General features: G+C 44.7%; 1 protein-coding gene across 2 annotated transcripts in view; it reads left to right on the top strand.

The window, feature by feature from the left end:
- Window positions 1–21770, top strand: part of VAPB (VAMP associated protein B and C) — a 52316-nt gene that overhangs the window by 21368 nt on the left and 9178 nt on the right. Inside the window, exons 2-4 of one of the 2 annotated variants that reach the window (XM_029219971.1) lie at window positions 4731–4820; window positions 16643–16746; window positions 20313–20393. In XM_029219971.1, coding sequence (XP_029075804.1) covers window positions 4731–4820; window positions 16643–16746; window positions 20313–20393 — 275 coding nt within the window. Of the gene's footprint in view, window positions 1–4730; window positions 4884–16642; window positions 16747–20312; window positions 20394–21770 lie in introns of both variants that reach the window. The other variant, XM_029219970.1, reaches the window with a different exon arrangement.

Below are 21770 nucleotides of genomic sequence, written 5' to 3'. Positions count from 1 at the left end.
ACCTGGGTGGAAGAAATAGTCTATACTGTGCTTAGTTTTATCTTAGTATGTTTTAGGGCATGTCATGGAATTCATATTCACGTTAGTTAATGCTATTCATGAGCATCTGTCAGACTCACAAGAGTTTTCAGAGATGAATATGCATAATGTAGGGCATGAAGAACATTATTCAAATTGTTAAAAAGGAGAAAAATTAAAACTTTAAGGAATATTCCTAATTTCTCCCAGATTCATGTTGCTTCGTTTCTTTGGACCTCCTTTGTCACACGTTAGATGTTAAGTCTTAAATAACTATCTGAAATGAGGAAGATTAGAGAGAAAAATGCTTAAGAGGAGGTGCTGCAGTGCTAGAGATACCAGATCATTTTTTTCATCTTTTAAAAGAAAAAAGCCTAATTTTTGAAGATTTCATTTGTAAATTGACTCTGTTCATTGGTGATAAATATGCATGTTGGTATAGGAAAATCCCATTTTTTACATAATGCTTTAATGGAAATGGCAGTTCTATGAAATGAAAATGACTAGTAAAAATATGAATGATTCTCATAAGCCCGTATTACATCATTTTTATTGAGGTTTTTGTGTATTCTGATTCATTAATAGAGGGGAAAAGGAGAACAGTAACATGATTTGTTTCCTATAATTACCCAAATCGAATAGAATTTGTTTTCAATAAAATTCTTAGAGTAAATTGCCCAGGGAGAGGAGAGAAGGGTTGGCCTGTTTTTACAAAATGTCATGATTTTTACACATGAGACTTTGCTATTTTATCAATGATGCTGTTCACTTGCATATATTTTTAGTGTAGTTTATTCCAGATTTTTAAAAATAAAACCTATGTAAGCCCAAGAAATCTCTAACACTTAATGGCTCAGGGTTGAGTGTTGAGGGAGAAATCTGGGATATTTATTTTATTCTGCTTATTACACAAATATCGTTTGTCTTTCAATAATTTAGACTACTTTTTAGGTGAACCTTATAGGCTGAAATATTATTTAGATTGCTATGTAATGGGTTAACTGGTGGAATTTCCAAAAACAGATTAGTGTTTACAGTTAAATTTGCTTTATTTTTGTGGAATACCTAGAAGAAAAGGTCATTGTAAAGGATAAAGACACTTAAACCCCCCCCCCTCTGATGAGGCAGGGTGAGGAGGAAGAGACGGGAGAAACTGAGCTGGAAACAAGTAAGTGCTCTTAATTTCCTCACAGTGGAATCTTGCCAGCATCCCTATTTTCTGCTTAGTAAACTTCAAACCACCTTAGGAAATCCTCTGTTTTTTTGGATGTGTTTGTGGGGCCTTATGAATTCTTGGCATTCTGATCTGAAGATGTTTCCATGTTCTTGAGGCAGAATTTTGTTGAAACAAATAACTTTAAGCTTATATCTGGAAAGCTTTAAGGCCTGTTAGTTTATGAAGCACCTTCAGGTTGTCAGTGAGAGTACTGTTTTCCCCCGTAGGCCTTATATTTGAAAGCGCACCCCTTTTCAGGTGTCTCACAGTTTTTGTCTGTTTTCTTCTCCTTTCCCCCCCCCCAGCATTGTGGGGTCATTCGAGCTGGAGCTCTGCTTATATGATTGGCATGTAAGTCCTTGTGATTGGCACCTTTTACATGAGGGCCAAGGAATATATGTACATCGTGATTGTGCCCGTGTAGGTCCGTCTGAGCTTGTGTTTGTGTGTTTGTTTAATTGCTTTCTTTGACTCCAGAAAACTTGAGTTGTGTTTAGTTGTTCTTTTTTTCTTTTACCATTGCTGAAGTGATATCCACTTCAAGCAAAGAGACTTAATGGGAGATCAGACTTTCTCCATCTTCATTCTGAGCCAGACTGCATGTGTTGGAGAGTGGAAAGGGGTAGAGTCATGGAGAGCTGCTGCCTCCATAATCCCGAAAAGACTGCCTCAGCACCAAGTGTCTTTTTTCTCCCGAGAGGCCAAAAATTTGATACGAGGATGGAGCGTGGTCAGCATCTGGCTGTCCCTCACTGTGGCTGAAAATCCTGTTGGGCCACAGGGTACCCACCCTCCTGTGTCAGCTTTTAGTTCTCAGTAAGGAGATGACTTAGCATGTCAAGAGAGGGTTATGTGTGATGGAGTCAGTAGGCGGGATGAGATAGCAGAGGCCTTGCCTTTCCCCATGCCTGGCCACAGCTGAACCTACAAAGTGCCTCCCTCTTGTGGCGTCCAGCTTGACTGCCACGGGGCCAAGGGCAGGGCTTATTGGAAAGGTAAGCAAATGGAGAAATTCTGTCTAGGCATTTCATTCTTTTCTTTGCGGGGGGGGGGGGGGGGCGCTCTGCCACGTGGCTTGTGGGGTCTTAGTTCCCCGACCTGGAATTGAACCCTTGCCCTTGGCAGTGAAAGCGTGGAGTCCTAACCGCTGGACCACTGGGGAATTCCCTAGACATTTCGTTCTTGAAGGTGTCATTGCTCAAAGAATGGGAATAGCTTTTAGTATAAGTAACTACAAAACAATAGATAATCTAGTAGTATAATCAATCCTGCTATAACGCGGCATATGCGTTCCTAAAAATCGCCATCCTATACAAAATAGCACAGTAAAAACCATAGGACTTAAGAGGAGGAAACGAGGTTAGGTGCATAGCACTCAAAACCTTTGTTGGTCACACGCACACAAAGATAGGAACCTAATACAAGCAGGAGCACAGTTTTGCGCACATTAGATGGCTCGGAAATACATACATACTATAATAAGTATGGCACTTTACCTTGAAAAAGACCTGAAGTTTGCCTGTGGCGGTGGGCGTTGGAAGAGAATTGCAGTTTGTGAGGTACTGAAGCGGAGGAAGGAGGGTTACCCGAAATCACAGGGAAGGTGACACCAGGTGAGGATGGGTGTGGCCCCTGTCCCACACGGTGAACGGAGGTGCTGGTGGGTGATTGAGGTGTGTGTACTTGTGTATTTTGTGTACTTCTATGCCACTCGGTGCAGCTGGGTGCAGTTTTCTGTGATCACTTAGCGTTTCTTGCAGACAAAATCACACATAAGCAAATGTGAAATTCATTTTATGCTCAGATTGTCCCCATAATATGCACATCAATCACATTGAAACAGATTCACGTTTTCAAAATAAGCTTCTAGCAGAACTGGCTGTGGTTTATTTTATTGGAATTGAGTCCCTTTTCCTTTCTTTCTTTTCACCGTTATTGATTTCTTAATTTATATTTGTTAAGCCCACATCAGATTGATTTTTCATGCCCAGAGCACCTCCAGAGGCGAGAACGCAGCCTGAGATTTTAATTTTGCTAGTGGTAATCCACGAGGTACTTTTGCTCCTTGGTGAGTGACTCTCAGTCTCTGTCTCTGTCTCTCTCTCTCCCTGCCCCCTCTCTCCACACACACCCCTTTACCACATGCCAGGCACAGCGCTGGAGATACAGAAACTGGTATCATTCTTGTCCTCAGGAGCTTAGAGTCTCATAGAAAAATTTTCAAGGCGCAGATTTAAACGTCTTGGTTGTGGATCTTCTTAGGGAGCGGATGAACCAACTTCATGTGTTTCTTAGTTTGTGAACACAGGAGCACAATACCTCCCCACCCCATCTCTTACTTCCTGTGAATGTAAAGATGGGGTAAAGAGCTTGCCTGGAGGAAACACAAAGACATCATTGATTTACATAGTGAAAAGATGTGAATTTGAAAAGGGGTTGAAGAGGTCCTAAGAGACCTTGTAGTTCACCCCCCCCCCCCCCCCCCCCCCCCGATTTCTTGATAAACCCTAGTGGTCAGGTGTTGGAGAAGTCTCAGAGTAATGTAAATGGTATGATCCCATTTTTGTTAATCCCCCCTCCTCACTCATGTATGTGTGTACTGCTTGTGTAAGCATACGTGATGTGGAAACATCTCCCATATTGTGAATAGTAGTTACCTCAGGGGACAAGGGAAAGCTGATTAACTTCCTCTTTATACATCCTTTATTATTTGGCTTGTTTTAAGAAGCATGTTTTACTTTTTTAATTAAAAAATCTAATAAAGTAGAAAATGAATAAATAATAATGATAAAAAATACCCTCAGGGCACTTTGTTTCAATCTTCCCAGTACCCTGGGTAGTTAAAGCTGAACGTGACGTTTCAGGGGTGGGCTGCCCAGCAGGACTCTGAACTTGCCACAGCCGGAGATGATGTTAACTTTTCTGCAGCGACGCTGTGTTGCTGTGGGGGCAGTTTGTGTGTATAGACCATTAACACCTCAGCGTCGTTCTTGCCTCTCTACTGCTATTGGCACACTCTGCCTTTGATAATCATTTTGGACCCAGGTCTAGTCCTTTACATTCTCCCTGTTAGATTTCATCTTGTTATTGTGGAAATCAGTGTTCAGCATAGGTTAAGAACTGGCCTTGGATTCAGGCTGCCTGGTTCCAGACCCTAACTACCGCTAAGTAGCATGAAAACTTTAGACAGGCAGTGCGTCCTCCCGAGCCTCAGTTTTCTCCTCCGGCAGTAATCATGGATCTGTGAGGTGTCACGGAGACACCGCATGCTAGAACACTCACTAGGCCGGGTGCCTGGTGGCGTGGTGAGAACCTGGTGAATGTTAGCTGTTACTGTTATAGTGCGTCAGCCTCAGCTGGTCTCTCCCATCCATCATAATGAGATGGTTTTGGATTAACCATATTTGCACATCCCTCCTGACCCCAGACCATAAATCAGTCTTTCTTCTAAACGATCCTCCTGAGATCCCCAATCAATCTCTGTCTCATTCCACAGGTCCCTTCACCGACGTTGTCACCACCAACCTAAAGCTTGGCAACCCGACAGACCGAAATGTGTGTTTTAAAGTGAAGACCACGGCACCACGTAGGTACTGCGTGAGGCCCAACAGTGGGATCATTGATGCAGGGGCCTCTATTAATGTATCTGGTAAGTTCTGAGAATGAAGGCCAACAGGGTGGGCTAAAAAGGCCCCCTAGAAGTAGTGGGATCTCTTAAAGCTTGTATGTGCAGTATAGCAAAATAATATGGTCGTTTTCTCCCCCACAAGCCCCCGCCCTCTGATTAAAAAGCTCTGTGGGTCCCACTCACCTCTTGTTCTTCCATAATTAGAGTCTCTTTAGTTTAACGCTTACAGCCTTTGTGCCTCAATAGTTAGAGCAAAATTAAAGTGGTAACTTCAGACTTGGCTTCAGAATGAGTTTGTTTTTCGCTCCCTTGAAATTAAATCTGCCCTTTGGCAGTAAATAAAAAAGGGCTAAACAAACTTAATTTTCCTTTGTGGGAGAAAGCTAAATGGAGTTATTTTCTTATTTAAGCTAAATGATTTCTGACATTAAGCTCATGTCATTTCCAGTGATTGGTAACTGCACTTTACTGATTGTGAAAGTGTAAGGGAGATGAAGGCTGAGGAAATTGGAATATATTCAAGGGGGCAAGTTCTGTGCATGTCTGATGGGTTTTTTCCCCCTCCTGTCTGAGAGGGCATATATTTTCCAAAGTCCACATTTTGAAAAGATGCTGGTAGAGTACCCAAATTGAGAATTGGATTTTAGAATTAAGGAGATGTAAGTGATGGGTTTGAGTTTAAATGTATTTTTAGAAATGGAATAAACTTTTAGCTCATTAGAACTTCTGGATCCAACAGTGCTTTTTGTATTTGTGGAGGAGCTGTGGGGGAGTGTGTGTTAATCCTTTAAGTGTCAGGAGACTGTCACAGAAGGTTCTGCATCGTTAGAAACTACTCATTTGAAATGGGCACCTGGCTGGCCTTCTCATGACAGATTTCGATTGTGATACATTGGGCTATTCATTTGACACCTGAAAGAAAATGACTCACCTCTTTGGAAAGATACAAGGTGTTTCATTATCTGATCATTTCTGCAAACTCTTGTTCCCTACATCCATTGGTCTCTCTCATTATGGTGCGCTCACACCAGCTGTCCCCTTGTGTGTTTGTCCCTGAGGCTGCAAGACCTGATTTGGACTCTCGCATCGGGTTATTATCCAGGAGAAATCAGGAGGGTGGCAGCCAGCATTTACTGAGGGTCTCCTCTGTGCTGGGCCTGCACACATGTCATCATGTAATTTCTGTTATCTGCCCTGTGCAGAATGCACTGTTACCCCCATTGTACTAAGAAGGGGGCCAGTGACGGAGCGAAGGTGTGGACCATCCTGTTTGGCTCTGATGCCCAGATGCTCTGAACTGCAGCATGCTGGTAAAGGAAGGGGCCCAGGGTGTTGGCATTTCGGTGTTCCTTGGATCCAGAGGGTTTCAGTTTTTCCATTGAAATCAAGGGCAGCTGGTATCTTTAATTCCCTTTTCTAAATTGACTTCTTTACCTCTTGATTTCCTTGCCCATGTCAAATTTGAGTAAGGTTGTCAGTAGATGAGACTTGGATGTTTTCACAGTAGACATGGGGCAGCAACATCGTTTTCTGAATAGTCTCAACAGGCTGTTGTACAGTGTAGGTGTGCTTTCCAATATGAAGTATAAACGTGTGTGAGTGTATGTGTATCTCTTTCAGAAAGATTCACCCCTCCCCCATCAGAGGAATGTTTTTTAAAGTAATAACGAACCCTGGGCATTTGTTTTGATTTATGTCTGCCTCCTTAAGGAAGACCAAGATTTTGTGGTTGTGGCCTTCCTTTTGCAGATAAGAAGGTAAGGTTCAGAGAGTGGGCGTGAATACCTACAGGCGCATGGGTGATTAGTGGCCGAGCTAGTATTTGAAGCCAGGTGTCTGTCCTGATCTAGTGGCTCTTTGGTGACACTGAACTGCCTCAACAGTGTTAGGGGATGGCCCCACTTACAAATGAATGTAAAACAAAATACCTTGGCTCTCAAAATGTCATGTACTTGGGGAAAAAAGCCACTGAATAACAAAATGTCCGTGTGTCTGCAGACCTTCCTCCTAATGAGACAAGATTATGTTTACACATGAGAAAGGCCTCCTTTGTTTTTATTTGGTGTGTATCGGTCTCAGTGCTTGGGGTGCACCTGGGTAAAGCCAGATTTTGTTGCATTTTCGGGACAGCCTCATCAGCCGGCGGAGACCAGCCTCCACTTGCTGGAGTTTTCCGTGCTGAGGGGCCGCCGTATCATTTATTAGACGTTCATGTCTTGGGGTAAAAGCACTGCGCTTTTCCAAGGGTCCTGTTAAAACGCAGCCACGTGATGGCATCTGGGTGAGGACATGGGGTTCCCGGGTTCCTGCGGGTGAGAGAGACTGTCCTCAGGAGAAGGAGGCGCCCGGTGGCCGGGCAGCGCAGAGGGCTCGGAGGCCGGCCTTCCCTTCCCGCGCGCACGAGCGCGCGGCCGAGCTGGGCTGCACCCGCTCTACTCAGAGGGCGTTAGAGCTGGGCTTCGGAAACCTGAACCGGGAAGCCCAACCCTGCTGTTTAGCCTGTCGGCTGACCTGTGCCAATACTCTAACCACCCTAGGTTCCAGTTTTCTCATTTGTGAGGTGGAGAGAATGGTATCCGCCTCACAGAGTATTTACCAATGCTGAAGGATTTTAACGGGAAGCGTGGTACGAGAGTGGGATTGCATTTTTCTTCCACTAGCTTTGACAAAAACTGGCTAGTTTCTGTTGAAGGTGGGTCGTACATATTTGAATTGCCTTTTTAGAAATAAATCAGTCCTATACATTTTACTAATTTATGAAATTTTTCTAATTTAAGAAGAAATTTTTGTTTTTCTTCTTTCTATAGTATGCATTTGTTTTATAGTGAAAAGTCACTAGTAAATTTTCAAGTACAATCTATGAAAAGGAGGTCATCAAATCAACTGAAAATACTACCAGCATTGCCCTGTCTACCACACAGAATGTCACAGCATACCTGAAAAGGACATGACTAGTACATTATTTTTTTCCCATCTCTGAAAACCCTTGGGATGTGCTAGCTGACAGGAAAGGTTATAAATCATTCTTTGAGAGAGGGGGCCAAGGAGGAAGGGAAAGAGGAGGAGGGGGATGGTATCCACCCATGGAGCTGGCAACACAGACTGAGGTCTGAGGGCACACAGATCAGGGTTTTGATGGGGGATTGAGACTTTCTAGCTGTCAGATGTCTTTCAGACACACCCTGTGAAACTCTTCTCAGCTGTCAGCTTAATCTGATATTCGCAGGACCTTACACAATGCATCAAAAGTCCAGACGCTGACCTGTCATGTCTTTTCTTCAGAAGATGGCACATCACTCATTGGGTCCTTAAAAAAAAAATAAAATAAAAACAACTCTTGTATAAACTCAGGTGGTAAAGTTACAGTTGGAAACAGGTATAACCTAAACTTCTTGTGTCGGTAGGTGAAAACATGTGGACTTTGCAAAGGAGTGTTTGGGGATCCGGTCACTCGGGTCTCTGACTCCTTTTCTTTGTCCTTTAGATAGGTGCTCCTTGCATCTCTTTCTGACAGCCCCTTCTGGGATCTGTGCCTGTTGGATGAGGCAGGCAGTAGGTGGGAGGGTGCTGGGTGCTTTGTGTTTGCATTAATTGGCCCAGAATGCCATGGTTTTGGCCCCTTGCCCCTTGATACGCACCATCTGCTAGAGACGGTTTTGAATTATTCAAATCTGGACCTCAGCAAAATAGGCACACTTAAATGGAGATTGGAGAAGAGGAGATTGGATTTTTTCCTCTAGAGATTTTAAATGCAAGGAAAATAGAACTTTTTGAATTAATGAATTGTTTGAAGCAGTGGGGGGTCTCCATTTGTTCTAGCTTTACAAAATTAAATCTGTTTTCTGAACTGTCTGGTGGGAAAATATTTTTAAGGTAGATAATTTCTGAAAATGTCTGTGGTAAGCTGTTAGTGGTTGTGGATTTTTTTGTTTTAATACTGCAGTTTAATAATGAGGGGGTTTTCCATTAATATTCCAAACCATGTTTGCCAGCGGATACAGCAGGTGAAGTGGTAGAATTATGGGCCCATCAAAAATACTTACGCTTCCTGTAATATGATATTAAGTTTAATATTTTTATAGCCTTCACTGAATTCTAATTTCACTAAAGTAGCAAGCACGCTTCCATTTGCAGTTCAATTATGCATATTGGTTGCCTTTGTACCAAGGAAATTAGAAATGCAAAATATCTGTTTGGTGGGGGGGGGGCATTGGAAAGAGTCATTAAAGATACCAATATTTAGGCACAGATACACTTTACTAAGTGTACCCTGGGAATTGAAGATGAATTAAAGACAAACCAACACACATCTTCTAGTGTCTGAATCGGTGTTTTAAATTAAAATTCAGAGAATTAGGGAGCAGTGTTTTTATTCCTGACACATAGCCCTTTTCAGCACTTATTTCAGTCACCTTTAAAGCGTAAAGTTCTCCCAGTAAAAGCCCGAGGACAGAGAATGAATATCAGCAGCTCTTCTTGGATGGGAACGTTGGTCAAGTAACGTAATCGGGTAGCGCTGCAATTGACAATTAATCCTTTTAAGATTTTGCTGACTCAGTTTAAAGGAGCTGCTTGCTTGCCCTGGACCAGCCAACCTTGGGTTGCAGCTTTTAGGTGATTAGCGTCCGGAGTTATAAGTGCCCTGCCCTTAGAGAAAGAAGTCAGGGATTCATCCGTCAAGTGCTGACAGTGGGAGCTCAATTTGGAGGTTTTGGCATCTGAACAGCCACATTCTTCTTCGATTGATCGTTTGCTTTGGAAGTGTCTGATAAACAGAACCTTTTCATAAGTGGTTTTCACGAACCAGCTTTATGACTCTCAGATAAGAACAACTCACATTTATACTTAAAAGATGTCTTTAATCTTTTTCACCAGATGAGATTCTGGTTTTTAAAAAAAGGGGGAAATTACCAACAGTAATTAAGCTTAATCGTGCTTTTAAAGTTTACTGTAGGGACTTCCCTTGGTGGCGCAGTGGTTGGGAGGCTGCCTGCCAGTGCGGGGGACCCGGTTTCGAGGCCTGGTCCGGGGGGATCCCACATGCCGCGGAGCCGCTGGGCCCGTGCACCACAGCTAATGAAGCCCGTGCGCCGTAACTGCTGAGGCCCGCGCACCTGGAGCCCGTGCTCCGCGGCAGGGGAGGCCACTGCAGTGGGAGGCCCACGCACCACAATGGGGGGTACCCCCCCGCTCGCCACAACTTGAGGGGGCCCGCGTGCAGCAACGAAGACCCAACACAGCCAAAACTAAATAAGTAAATAAATTTATAAAAAAAAAAGTTTACTGTAATATTGAAGTTTCTTAAGGAGAATCCTATGTTTCACTTTTTATGAGTGTAACACAATTTCCTTATTTTTTACATTTTTCAAAGATCGTGATCAAGAGGACTTTATCCAAGTACATTCAGTACAGCTCACTTAGCTGAAGTACATTCAGTACAGCTCACTGCAGCGTGGCCGAGGAGCAAAAACCAGGCGTGGCTTCGGAGCAGCCAAAAGTAATGTTCCTTTCACTGGTTACAGCACCTTTTGCATATTCTACACTTAGGCTCCCTAGTCTTGACTCTCCTGTTTATACTCTTACCTTAGACTCTCTGTTAACCCTGTTCTGATGTCCAGCCCATCACAGGCCAGAGTGAAGGGCAAGGGCTGCGAGCGGTGGCCACAGTGAAGGCCTGGACAGGAACACCGCAGAGAACAAGTACGGGAAGGTAACAGCAGGGATCTGGGATTGCCTGAGCCTCAGGGCACACCGTTCTCCCTGTGCAGTGGGTCAGTCCCGAGAGACCTTGCTTGTGGGTCATATTAAGGTGGCATGTAATGGATGTTGATAATCAGAACACGAGAGTACTCAGGAATGGCTGTGTGGTATTCCAGTATAAAGTGTTAATGGAGATAGGAAAGTGTGTTGGAGCTTTGAAAAAAGATGTGCATTTTAAAAGATATTTATAAAAAAGAGTGAGTCAGCCATGTTCTTTGGCCAGTGACTGTATATTGCACACCTCATTTTCCAGTGATACTGGGGTACGTTTGCCCTGTAAACTCTGCACAGATAAATCAATAAGACTCTGAGGGGTTTGTTATCTAAGATGGGCTGTACTGAACTGGAAACTCCTGTAGAGAGCACAAAGACAATTCAGTGTCAACCAGTTTATAAATAGATAAAATTAATTATTTACCCTCTAGACTCTTAGTTCCATCCATGGGTCCCTGAATAGACAGAGGTCCAGGAAAGTAGTCATGTTTCCAACATTTTGAGCATCCTGAAGGAAATAATGAATTTACTCACGATAAGGACACGCAGTCTCACTAAAATGTCCGCTTTGCTTTAGGCTAGAGCTCTGTCACCTCATTGTGGAAGACTGCTTATCATAAGCCGATGACAGAGTGCTGGTGCGTCTCGGATTAGCTTCAGGAAAGGGGAGCAGTGGCTTCATTATGGCACTGTAAATGCAGTTTAGCAGAGAGCAGTCTTTCGACAGAGGCATGAAAGCAAAGACAGAGGGCGAGAGCACAGTGGTGATGAGAGGATTGGAGACCGCTGTCTTAAACCACGAGATGACGAGTGAGTGGCTCTGGGAAGTGGGGCAGAAGAGGAGACAGCTGGTTGAGGATTAAAGAGGGTTTCCTCTCTCTGTGCTGCCCAGGGAGATTTCTGGGGGGAGCATGATTCCAGAGGGCTTTTAACGTTGGAAGGGAAGAGGGGGCATACTCCTCAGCCAGTGGGAAGCCGCAGGTTAGTTTCCAGAATGTGAGGTAGCAAAGCGTGAAGTCCTGGTCTCAGCTTAATTGGGTAGAAAAGGCGAACATGTGGGGAGAACTCTGTATCAGTAGTGTCCGCTGATAGAATAAGATCCCCAGTAAGATGAGAGTGTGAAATAGCGTTCCAGTAGGAGCTGCGGCGTGAGGAGGTGTCGTGCAGCACGTGTTCTCCAGGTAGGGTGCCTGGACCGGCGGCAGCAGCTGGGAACAGGTTAGAAATACGTGTTCTCAGCCCCACCTGTGGAATCAGAAACTGGAGGTGGGACCCTGCCACCTGTGTTTTGACAAGCACTCCAGGTGGGTCTGATGCACGCTGAAGCTGGAGACCCCCTCATGACAGAGTCAGACTAGTGGCAGGTTCGGAGTCAGATGAAGCCTGGGGAGGTGTGACATACTGAGATGTGAGTAGGGCAGGGGGACCGAGAGGGATGTGCCAGCCTCCTAGGCCCAACATGATAAGAGGAGACTTGGGTAACGACAGGAGAATACCTGCGTGCGGGGGTGTGGCCAGCACCATATGCACACCTGTTGGACCAGCAGGGAAGCCTGTTGTTGGATCATATCAGTAAACTGAGAGAGCCAGGCTGTGGACTTGAATTGATTGTTTTTTACTTGGGAAATAGGCTTTTTTTTTTGTAGCAGGTTTTTGGTCCGAGGAATTTCGTGATGGTGAGTAGGGTGTTTAGGGGGAGATTAAATTTGTAGCGTTTTAGGGCTCTGCAGGGCAGCTTGTCTGAGAGAGAGACCGGGAGGAGGCGGGGAGATCTAGCTGGAGAGGCTTAGGTGTTGGGGGGTGGGGCTGAGCTGAGATTGTGGTCATGTGAACAAGGAGAGGGACATTTTCAAGATAAAATTCTGAGATTAAAAAAATAATAAAGCGTGTGTCGAGGTGCTTGTCAGACTTTTATTCATTTGCTCTGTTGCCATTATTATGATGCAGGTGAAAATGATCTGTGACCTGCTCAGGTTCTCATAAGAAGCTTTTATGCTGCATTTAATCAAGTCATTTCTCTGAGCCGTGTGTGTGTGTGTGTGTGTGTGTGTGTGTGTGTGTGTGGACACGCGGCCTTTTCCACCTACTGCTCTAGGTGGAAGGAGAGTTGCTGCAGAAGTTCACCAGCGGCCACCATTTTCACTCAGCTTAAAGTTTTCACCTTGCCAGTCTCACCAGTGCATCGGGCATCTGCGTTTCAGTTTCATGAGTCCCAGCCTTTGCAGAAGGGGTATTTGACCTGCCGCCTCTGCTGTCTCCAGTGCTCCTGTAAGGTGATTTGTTACCACCAGTACCCACTTCTTTATGTGCTTACATTCTTGTTGAGCCTCGAGGTCTAAATGTCAGTTACATCCTCTTGAGGGTCTTCTAGCTCTGCACTGTGGCGACTTGGCAGGCAGCCTGCTCTAGGCCTGGAGTTGGACTGATGCCACCTTCAAGGTCCGAGGGTGGCAGGGGGGGTCTCAGACAGCGCCCTTCTCCAGAGGTGGAGCAAGAGGTTGCAGGGTGGTTTGGTTAGCAGAGCACAGGGAACCCCAGTCCCCTCCCTGTAAGGGACACGTGCGTGTGCACGTGTGCTTCTGTCTCCTCCCGAGGCCTGGGTACATACGGGACTCAAGACTTGGTTTGTGTGAGGTTGCTTTCTGTTTCAAACTGCACATTCTCCCAAGAAGGGGACTACACAAAGCCACCAGTGCCTTCACTTGAATTATTAACAAGAGCATTTTCCTCCTGGAGGGGCCTGCGAGGCAGCTTGATGTAGAATAACGGTGGTCAGACCTTTTGGTCTCAGGGCCCCTTTACACTCTTAGAAATCAAAGACCAAAAGAGCTTTCTTTGATTTGTGGGTTGTATCAATATTTATCGTATTGCAAATTAAACTGAGAAATTTAAAAAGTATTCTTTAATAACAACTTTAATAAATACAGTTATATGCAAACAGTAACATTTTTAGTGGAGAATAACTTTTCAAAAAAATTATGGCTTTATTCAGTATGTTTTGCAAATCTCCTTGATTTCTGGCTAAATAGAAGACAGGCTGGATTCTCTCAATTGCTTTTGCATTTCAGTCTGTTATCATGTGTTGTTTTGGTGAATATATATGAAGTAAAACCACCTTTACCACAGATATGTACTGGAAAAGGAAAGGGTATTTTTAATAGCCTTTTCAGATAATTATAGACATTATTCTTTGATACTATACCAAAACTTGACAAGTGACACTTTCTTAAAGTTTAATACAGTGTAGAATCTGACACCCTGTCAGTGAACCGTTTGAACTTTGTTTCACTAAAATGCATTGGTTTCTCTTACACTTGATGGCTTTGGTAATATTATGCTAGCTGAGTTATACAGATCTTCCAACTGTTGACATCTCATTATACAGTATCAGAAAAGTACATTCGTTACTATTCCCACTGATCTCGTTGGAAAAGTCCTTAAATCTTCAGGAAACTGTGAAGCTCTTGGTGGCAGAAGGAGGTTTTCCAATATTCTAACTTTTGTTTGAATGCCTGGTTTTTGTCACCGGCAACAACTGTAAGTTGTTTTCCTTAAAGTGACAGGCTCACTTCATTCATTTTTCAGGAAAGTATCTGCTGTATACCCAGGTGTGAATAACCATAGTTTTTCTGTCGGTTGTTCTTTCAAGTAAAAGGTTCCATGAGAAAGCGTCCAGTTGAGCTCACAACCCAAACAGTTGCACAGGTGCTTTTCCCAAGGCAGCAGAAATGCTTGATGTGTACTTGTCATTTCATTGTACAGAGTGCTAAGATGCATTGTCAAGGGTTGGAATTTAGTAAAGTCTGCACTCAGGCACTAGCAGTTTCACCCACCGTTGCTTTTGTGCCGATCATCACTTCGAATGTCAGGGCAGTGGAAAAAGCATGTAACATGTAACGTCTTGGTATTATGAGCAGTTTTGATTTTATGGACCGCCTGAGGGGTGGGTCTCGGGGTCTGGGAGTAACACTTCGAGAACCTGTGGTGTGGAAGTTGGACTGTGGACACAAAGCCAATGTGGAGCTCTGGTTCCATCAGTTAATACGCTGTCCATGGGACCCGAGGGAGGCCACTTAGCCTTTCCAAGCCCTGTCTTCTCATCTAGAACATAAAGACATGGCCATCTTTATGATTGTTGTGAGGACTGATGGGAGAACTAAGGAAAATATTCCTTCTTTGGTGCCTAGTCTGTACTAGGCCCTAGTAAAAGTTATTTTCCTTTTTTGGGACATTGCGAAGGCATTGGGGATGGGAGTGTGGGGCGAGGTAGAGAGAAAAAGGAAGGGTCAGTTTGCTTTAGAACGTGCCTGCAACCCGAGCCCTTCTTTCTGGCTTATACCTCCTGGAGGAAGGGGGAGAAGAGTGGAAAGGGAACAGCAGGCCTTCCTGGGGCTCTTTATGTGGGGTTGTCTTAGGGTCTCTGGACCCATCCATTCTCTGTGTGTGATCCAGTGTCACTGGAGCTAAAGAGCCAACTTCTCTGAAAATTAACCGTGTCTTCTGATTGTTCTCATCTCCTGGGCATTGGGCTCGTTACAGATAAGACGGAGGGGGGTGTTTGTATTTCTCTTCCTCATCATGGGTGGCTCTGTAAGATACGTGATGGTGGGTCTGCGGTGCGTGCAGGATGTGACCCCGTCGCGAATTGGAGTGTCCATTGTGGCTGAAGGGGTGCTGACTGCACGTGGCTCCTGGTCGAAGTTTTGCTGCTTCCCAGCACAGTGACCTTGAGCAGGTCCCTTCACTTTGTCGAGTCCCTTCACTTTGTTGAGTCCCTTCACGATTCCTTTATAAGCTAGGGCTTAGGGTAGGTGCCCTGTATCTGCTGCAGGGGGCGGTTGATTGTGAGGCTTTAAGCACCTGGGAAGTTCTAAGTGGTGTTCAAGGGCAAGAGAACACTGACGAGTGCCCAGCAGCAGAGGTGCTGGTGGAGAAGGACAGGACCTGCACTGTCAGAGGACAGAGAGCCAGCCCCTCGTGGTGGCCACGAGCATTGGCTTTCCAGTCAGACCACCTGCGTTGGGGTGTCCACTCCTCCACGGTGTGACCTTGGGCAGGTTAGCCAACCTTTCTGCACTTCAGTTTTTTCATCTGAAGACAGCCATCAAAATAACTTCCACAACATTACCTGCCTTTGAGGTAAGGATAAAGCTGAAGTGCAGAGCTGAGCTTCTGGCCCAAGGGAGACGCTCAGTCCCGGGGAGCTCTTATCAAGGTCAGGGCTATAGCGGGCTTTTCCTGTGTATGGAAAAGTTAGTTTTCAGGGAACTTAGTGAGATGTGTGGTTTAGTCAAAGGCTTGTAGCAAAACCTGTATTTGAAAGCAGCTGTCATTTAATGGGGTAGGGTGGTAGGTCCTAGGGCAGCCATTCAGAACAGGACGGCACCTCGCTCAGCGCAGTGGGTGTGCTCAGTCAAGGGAGCCCTTATGTGAGACTCCCCTAGGTGCTTAGGGAGAAAAAGGGTGTAAGCTGGTAGTGTCTTCTCCATGCCCCGAGGGTGCTGGTTCTGAAAATTCTCTAACATTCTTGGCAAAATTGCATTTGAAGCATTACTTTGATGACCTTGACGTGGGAAATAGGACAGAGAGAAGCTAAAACAGTTCCTTAGATGTCTTGGATTACTCTGTTTTAGTTCCTGAAGAGATCATTTGCATGTGGCTTCTTGAGCAAAACAGGCACAGGTGTTTCTACCTGGTTGACCTGGATGTAAGGCCCGTAGCAGATGTTTGGTCAGGTGTGCCCTCGCGGCAGATCAGTGGGCTGGGAATCAGAAGGCCTGGGTCCTGAGCCCCAGTCCTGGCTCTGCCACTACCTGCAGGTGGACCTTGGGGAAGCCCCTTCAGTTTCCTGGACCTCAGGTTTGAGACCTGGTCATCCTGACCTGCTCGCTTCACCTGGGGCTTCTGAAGGCTCAGATAGAGAGTTCTGGTAAACTGCTTTACAACCAAACTACAAGTAATTAACGTAACAAATGGCTGCTGGTAACCAAGCTCTGACCCTCCTAATGAAATATTTTCTTTCTCAGTGATGTTACAGCCTTTCGATTATGATCCCAATGAGAAAAGTAAACACAAGTTTATGGTTCAGTCTATGTTTGCTCCAACTGACACTTCTGATATGGAAGCAGTAGTAAGTACTGAATGCTTCTTATTTTTTTCAGTAATTAAAAGAAATGATTAGGTGCAGAATTGTGGGTGCATGCATTTCAAAATGTGTCAAAATTGATTTTAAAGGGGAATGGTGCCTTCAAGGAGGTTTGTGCTTTGACTGCCTTTATGGTTTTTCTAAAACTTTGATTTTAACATTTCATGTAACTTTTTAGAACACTCTTCTTTTCTGACTTTTATATCTGGTTGCCTTCAGCAGCTCCTTCTTCCGCTGGATTGTGTCTTGAATGGTCTGGGGATTCTCTCCCTTCACCCCCCTCCCATTCCCCCCACAGAAAAGGACAGTTTTCACTATAGAGAACCTTCCTACCACATCTTCCCCATCTTCTAGAACCCAGAGGGATGGGAGAGAGTTGAATACTAAATATTCTTCAACCCTTCAGGCATTTTTTTTTTTCATGCTTGGTTCTGGTAAGCATGATTCTGGGTTTTTTGTTGTTGTTTTTTTTTTTCCCTAAGTTTCCTTCATTTTTTTTTTCCCCCCGCTTAAATACATGTTTAACTCTGTCTCTTAATTTTGGTAAAAATAAGATGACTTCATTTTCATAAAATAAATAATTGATATATTACAGTTGGCCCTTCATTTCTGTGGGTTCTGCATCTGTGGATATGGGCCAGCGGTCCTAGCATTTTATGTGAGGGACTTGAGATTTTGGTAGCCGTGGGGGCGGGGCCCTGCAATCAATCCCTCATATTGATTTTTCTAGAAGAAGATTATAATGGTAGTTCTTCCCCAAGGTTTCCCTTGAATAAATCAGCAGGCATCCTGGTGCTGTGAGTGTGTATCACAATATACGGATAAACCTTAAAAAAATCCACAGCACCAGTGAGGACAGACGGTGTAGCCCTCACAGTTTGGGAAAGAAGGGCAGGACTGCCGCAGCGTTTTCACCGCTTTGCAGTTCGCCAACTGAAACTAAGAGACTGAAGGCATCCGAGGAATGGCTGCCGATTTGAGTTAGCTGGGACGCACACTGTACCGCTGCTTCTCTTTCACAGTTGACACTAGGTGCTGTTTCCACGCACAGCCCACCTTCGTGTCCCCGTGCCGCCACACAGCTGCTGCTTTTCATCTCGGAAAAGCATAACCGACCACCTTCACGCATGTTTAACTTCTGGGTAGGAAATGAAGGGTAAGCTAGATATTTGGGGGTTTCAGAGAGATCAGGGAGAGTAGGCTTCCTTTAAGATTCCTTCGAAGAGGAATGACTGTTGAGACATTCACTACTTTTATTTCCTGGAACATGATGTGTCACTTCATGTTACTTTGTGTGATCAAGGAAATGTATGGCAAATGCAGAATGTGGAATATCCAAGAATATATTCTGTTTGGCTTCTGCTGCATGGCTTGATGAGAAGAGCATGGGCTTGGGTGCCTTGGGTGTGAAGCTGAGTTCTGCCTCTTACTAACATTGTGGCCTTGGGCGATGTTCATTAACTCTCTTGAGGGTTTGGTCACGTGTAAAATGGGGATGAAAACCTAGCTCACGTGGCTGTGGTGGGATTAAATGTGCTGTGTATGTAGAACTTGGCATAGTGTCTGGCATCTGGCAGCTGTCTGAGCACTCTTACAGGCCAGGCACTCTATGTACAATAAAGGTGAATTTTGCTTCCATGATAACTTTTATAACAGTTAAAATTTTTTTATATGAAATGTACATTGTTGGAAATTTTGGAAATATACAAATGAGCAAAAATAAAACTAAGGGACCTGTAATTTGTTTATACTAAACCCAGCCACTGTTAATGAGAGCCTTGTGCTTTTTCTTTACTTTAAAATATTTTTCTTTATATTGTGATGTACAGAAAGTTGAAAAAATAGTAGTGCCTACTCATCTAACCTTTACTAAGATGCACCGTTTAACATTTTGCCACGTTTGCTTCGTTGCTGTCATAAACTTCCTTTTTTGCTGAACTACTTGACTGTAAGACACAGACTTCATGACCCTTCACCACCTAACTGCTTCAGACAAGGCCAGTCTCTTACATAGCCACAGTCCCATTGTCACAGCTAAGAAGCTTGACATTAATTCAGTAATGTTTGATAGAGAAACCCATACCCGTAGTCACCATTTTCCAGTTGTTCCAAAAATGGCCTTTAGTTTTTCTTCTCCTAGAGCACCCTCACCCTTTTTACAGTCCAGGCCAGTTGACTTGCAGAATGTCCCACATTCTGGATTTGTCCAATTATTTCCTCATGATTAAATTCAGGTTAAATGTTTTTGTTTTCTTTTTTTTTTATTTTGGCAAGAATATTCCCTAGGTGGTGTCATGTGTGATGCATCATATCAGAAGGCATTTAATGCCGTGTTGTCCCTCTTTTGGTGACACTAAGTTTGATTACTTGGTTAACATGGTGCATGCCAACTCTCCCCAGTGTCAAAGCACATTTTCCCCTTGTGGTTAATAGGTAATCTGTGATACTCAGAGTAATCAGATACTTGGAGACCACATGAACATCCTGCTTGCCGGCGAGCAGTCTTTCACTTGGTGATTTTTGGCGCCCAGAGATGATCCTTGCCCGATGTTCTTTTGACACACGCACGCAGGCACACGTACACTCTGTGTGTGTGTATGTGTGCGTGCGTGCGCGTGTGCAGAGGAACAGACTTAAAATATTGCTTGTAGTTTCTTCACTTAACATCCTGCGAATTTTCCCCATGCGATTAAACACTCCTCAGTATCCCTTGAATGGCATGCTATTCCATTGACTGTACCTGCCATGGTTTATTTGGTGGTTCCCTATTGTTCAACACAAAGATTATTTCCCATTTTTGGCTCTTGGTACTGTGTTGCTCTCGCTGCCTCCTGCATGGTTCTGGGGTGAGGGTGGGGGAGTTCGTTCCTTTTTCTGTATTGCAGCCTTCCTGCTATGCTGGTCTGTAATGATCAGAACACCTGGGATTCCTGTCCTCCACTGCCAAGAGGAGGAGGAGTAAGCCAGAAGTGCATCGTCCCAGGACATGGATTTAGGAAGTCAGGAAGATGTTACTACCAGCACACTGAGGCAGTGGGGGTCAGCCCAGACAGCGGCGATCACAGGGAGTGGCCTGCCAGTTCTTGTGCCCTGTTGGTAGTTGGCAGTGTTCTAAAACCACTCCCAGATAGCGCATGCTTACTCTCTCTTAAGAAGGACGTGCCCTGCGAAGTAAGTTGTGTTTTCTTAAGGAGAGCCCAGATGTCCTTAGGCCATCCAGTTGCAGTTTAGAAGATTCCTCTTGGGTCAGCGGTGGTCTTCTCTGTCCCGTGTGCTTCCCGCAGACTGGCGACAGGAGGAGCGCTGGTGGGCTCTGAGGGGTCCGGCAGCAAGACTGGGGTCTGTGAAGAAGAGTATATATTCAGGAGAGCTAGTGCGTTTAATCTTGTCATGTTAAAAGTATTGAAGTCTCAGCAGACTTAAGTGCTTTATTTGATATACGTCAGGGCTTTCTCATTAAGAGTATTTTTCTGAAATTGTCAGTTATAGGAAGAAAATTATTCTTCCAGCAGCTTTATAATATCCTGATTATTAAATTTAAATTGTTTTAGTGGAAGGAGGCAAAACCGGAAGACCTTATGGATTCAAAACTTAGATGTGTGTTTGAATTGCCAGCAGAAAATGATAAACCAGTAAGTATGTTTCTAGTTAACGGTAATTGATGTTGCAAGCTGATGCTTATTTGCATACCGTCTCCCGCAAAACCAGGATTTAAGTTGGCAAATTATCTTCCTTCTTCTGATGCATGAAGAAAAAAATAAGCTGAAGTTAACAAGTAAGTGGGCCTTCATGACATCTGCCTTTGAGAGACTTGCAGAAAGACAGCTAATTGAAACATTTTTTCCCTTCGAAAAGTGCAGCCTGTTGGCTGTTGAAATGTCATAAATTCCGAAGAGCTTCTGTGACTTGGCACAGTTGTAGGTTGCTATTTCACGGTGGGTAAGACCAAAACGGAATAATTTGCCGTTTATCGTGGTGCTTGGTGGACAGGTGGCGGTGAGCTCTGAGGTTCTGTTGTTTTGCAGAGTGCCGCCTGTAGGCTTCCCCGTCTACACGTTCCCTCAGCACCACCTCTCTACCCCTTGAACCCCACCCACCTCTTCAGTCAAAATATGCTTTTAGATTAGGATTTCTCAACCTCAGCACTATTAACACTTGGGCTGGATAATTCTTTGCCGTGGGGGCAGTCCTGTGCCTTGCAGGATGTGTAGCGGTATCCTTGACCTCTGCCCACTAGGTACCAGTAGCACCCCCGAGTTGTGACAACCAAAAATGTCTCTGGATATCGCCAAATGTGCCTTTGCTGGGGCAGAATGATTTCCTGTTGAGAATCGCCCCCTTTGCTTTCCGAGCGGGTGAGGGCAAGGAGCGACTTCCTCCAGGCTGTCAGCTCTCTTTTCTCTGTGTGAAACCCAAGAGATAAGCCTGTCGTGGCCCTGGCTTGTGACCAGTTGGAGAGAGAAGATTGTATCAGTAATGCTAATGTGGACCTCCCTTCAACCTAGTCAAAAAACTTAAATTGTATTAAAAACACGGTTTAAAACACATGTAGAACATTCAACCACCCTGGCTGTTAACAGCTGGAGGTGGGAAGTAGAAATGCTCACCTTCTCAACGTTATCCATAGCCGTTTCCAGGAATGCTGATGCTTTGTGTCAAAACCACGTAGCATTTTCTTTCTGCTCAATAATTGACCACTGTCGCTATCCTGTTGGTTTGAATGGCACTGGTCTTTTTTTCTTTTTTTCCTTCCCTTCCCATTCCAGTCCTGGGAAGGTCAGTTGTGGACGCTGTGAGATCTGTATTCTGGCCCTAGCTCTGTGCTAGGTGATTAGCTCTGTAAGCTGGGGCCTTGCCTTTCAGGGCCTCACTCTCCTCACTTGGGAGAGACGATGGGTAGAGCTCCTAGTTTTCAGTTTGCCGCATGGAGCCCCCAGGGCAACGATCCCCAGTTATTTTATTTTCCCGACACACCTGAGTGCTTCCATGCCCTCCCCCCACTTACTGAT

Source organism: Monodon monoceros, unplaced genomic scaffold (assembly GCF_005190385.1).
Source record: "Monodon monoceros isolate NGI ecotype Baffin Bay Population unplaced genomic scaffold, NGI_Narwhal_1 Super_Scaffold_13, whole genome shotgun sequence".
NCBI lineage: Eukaryota > Metazoa > Chordata > Mammalia > Artiodactyla > Monodontidae > Monodon > Monodon monoceros.
Note: the sequence above shows the minus strand (reverse complement) of the source record. Positions and strands in the feature narration are given on the sequence as shown.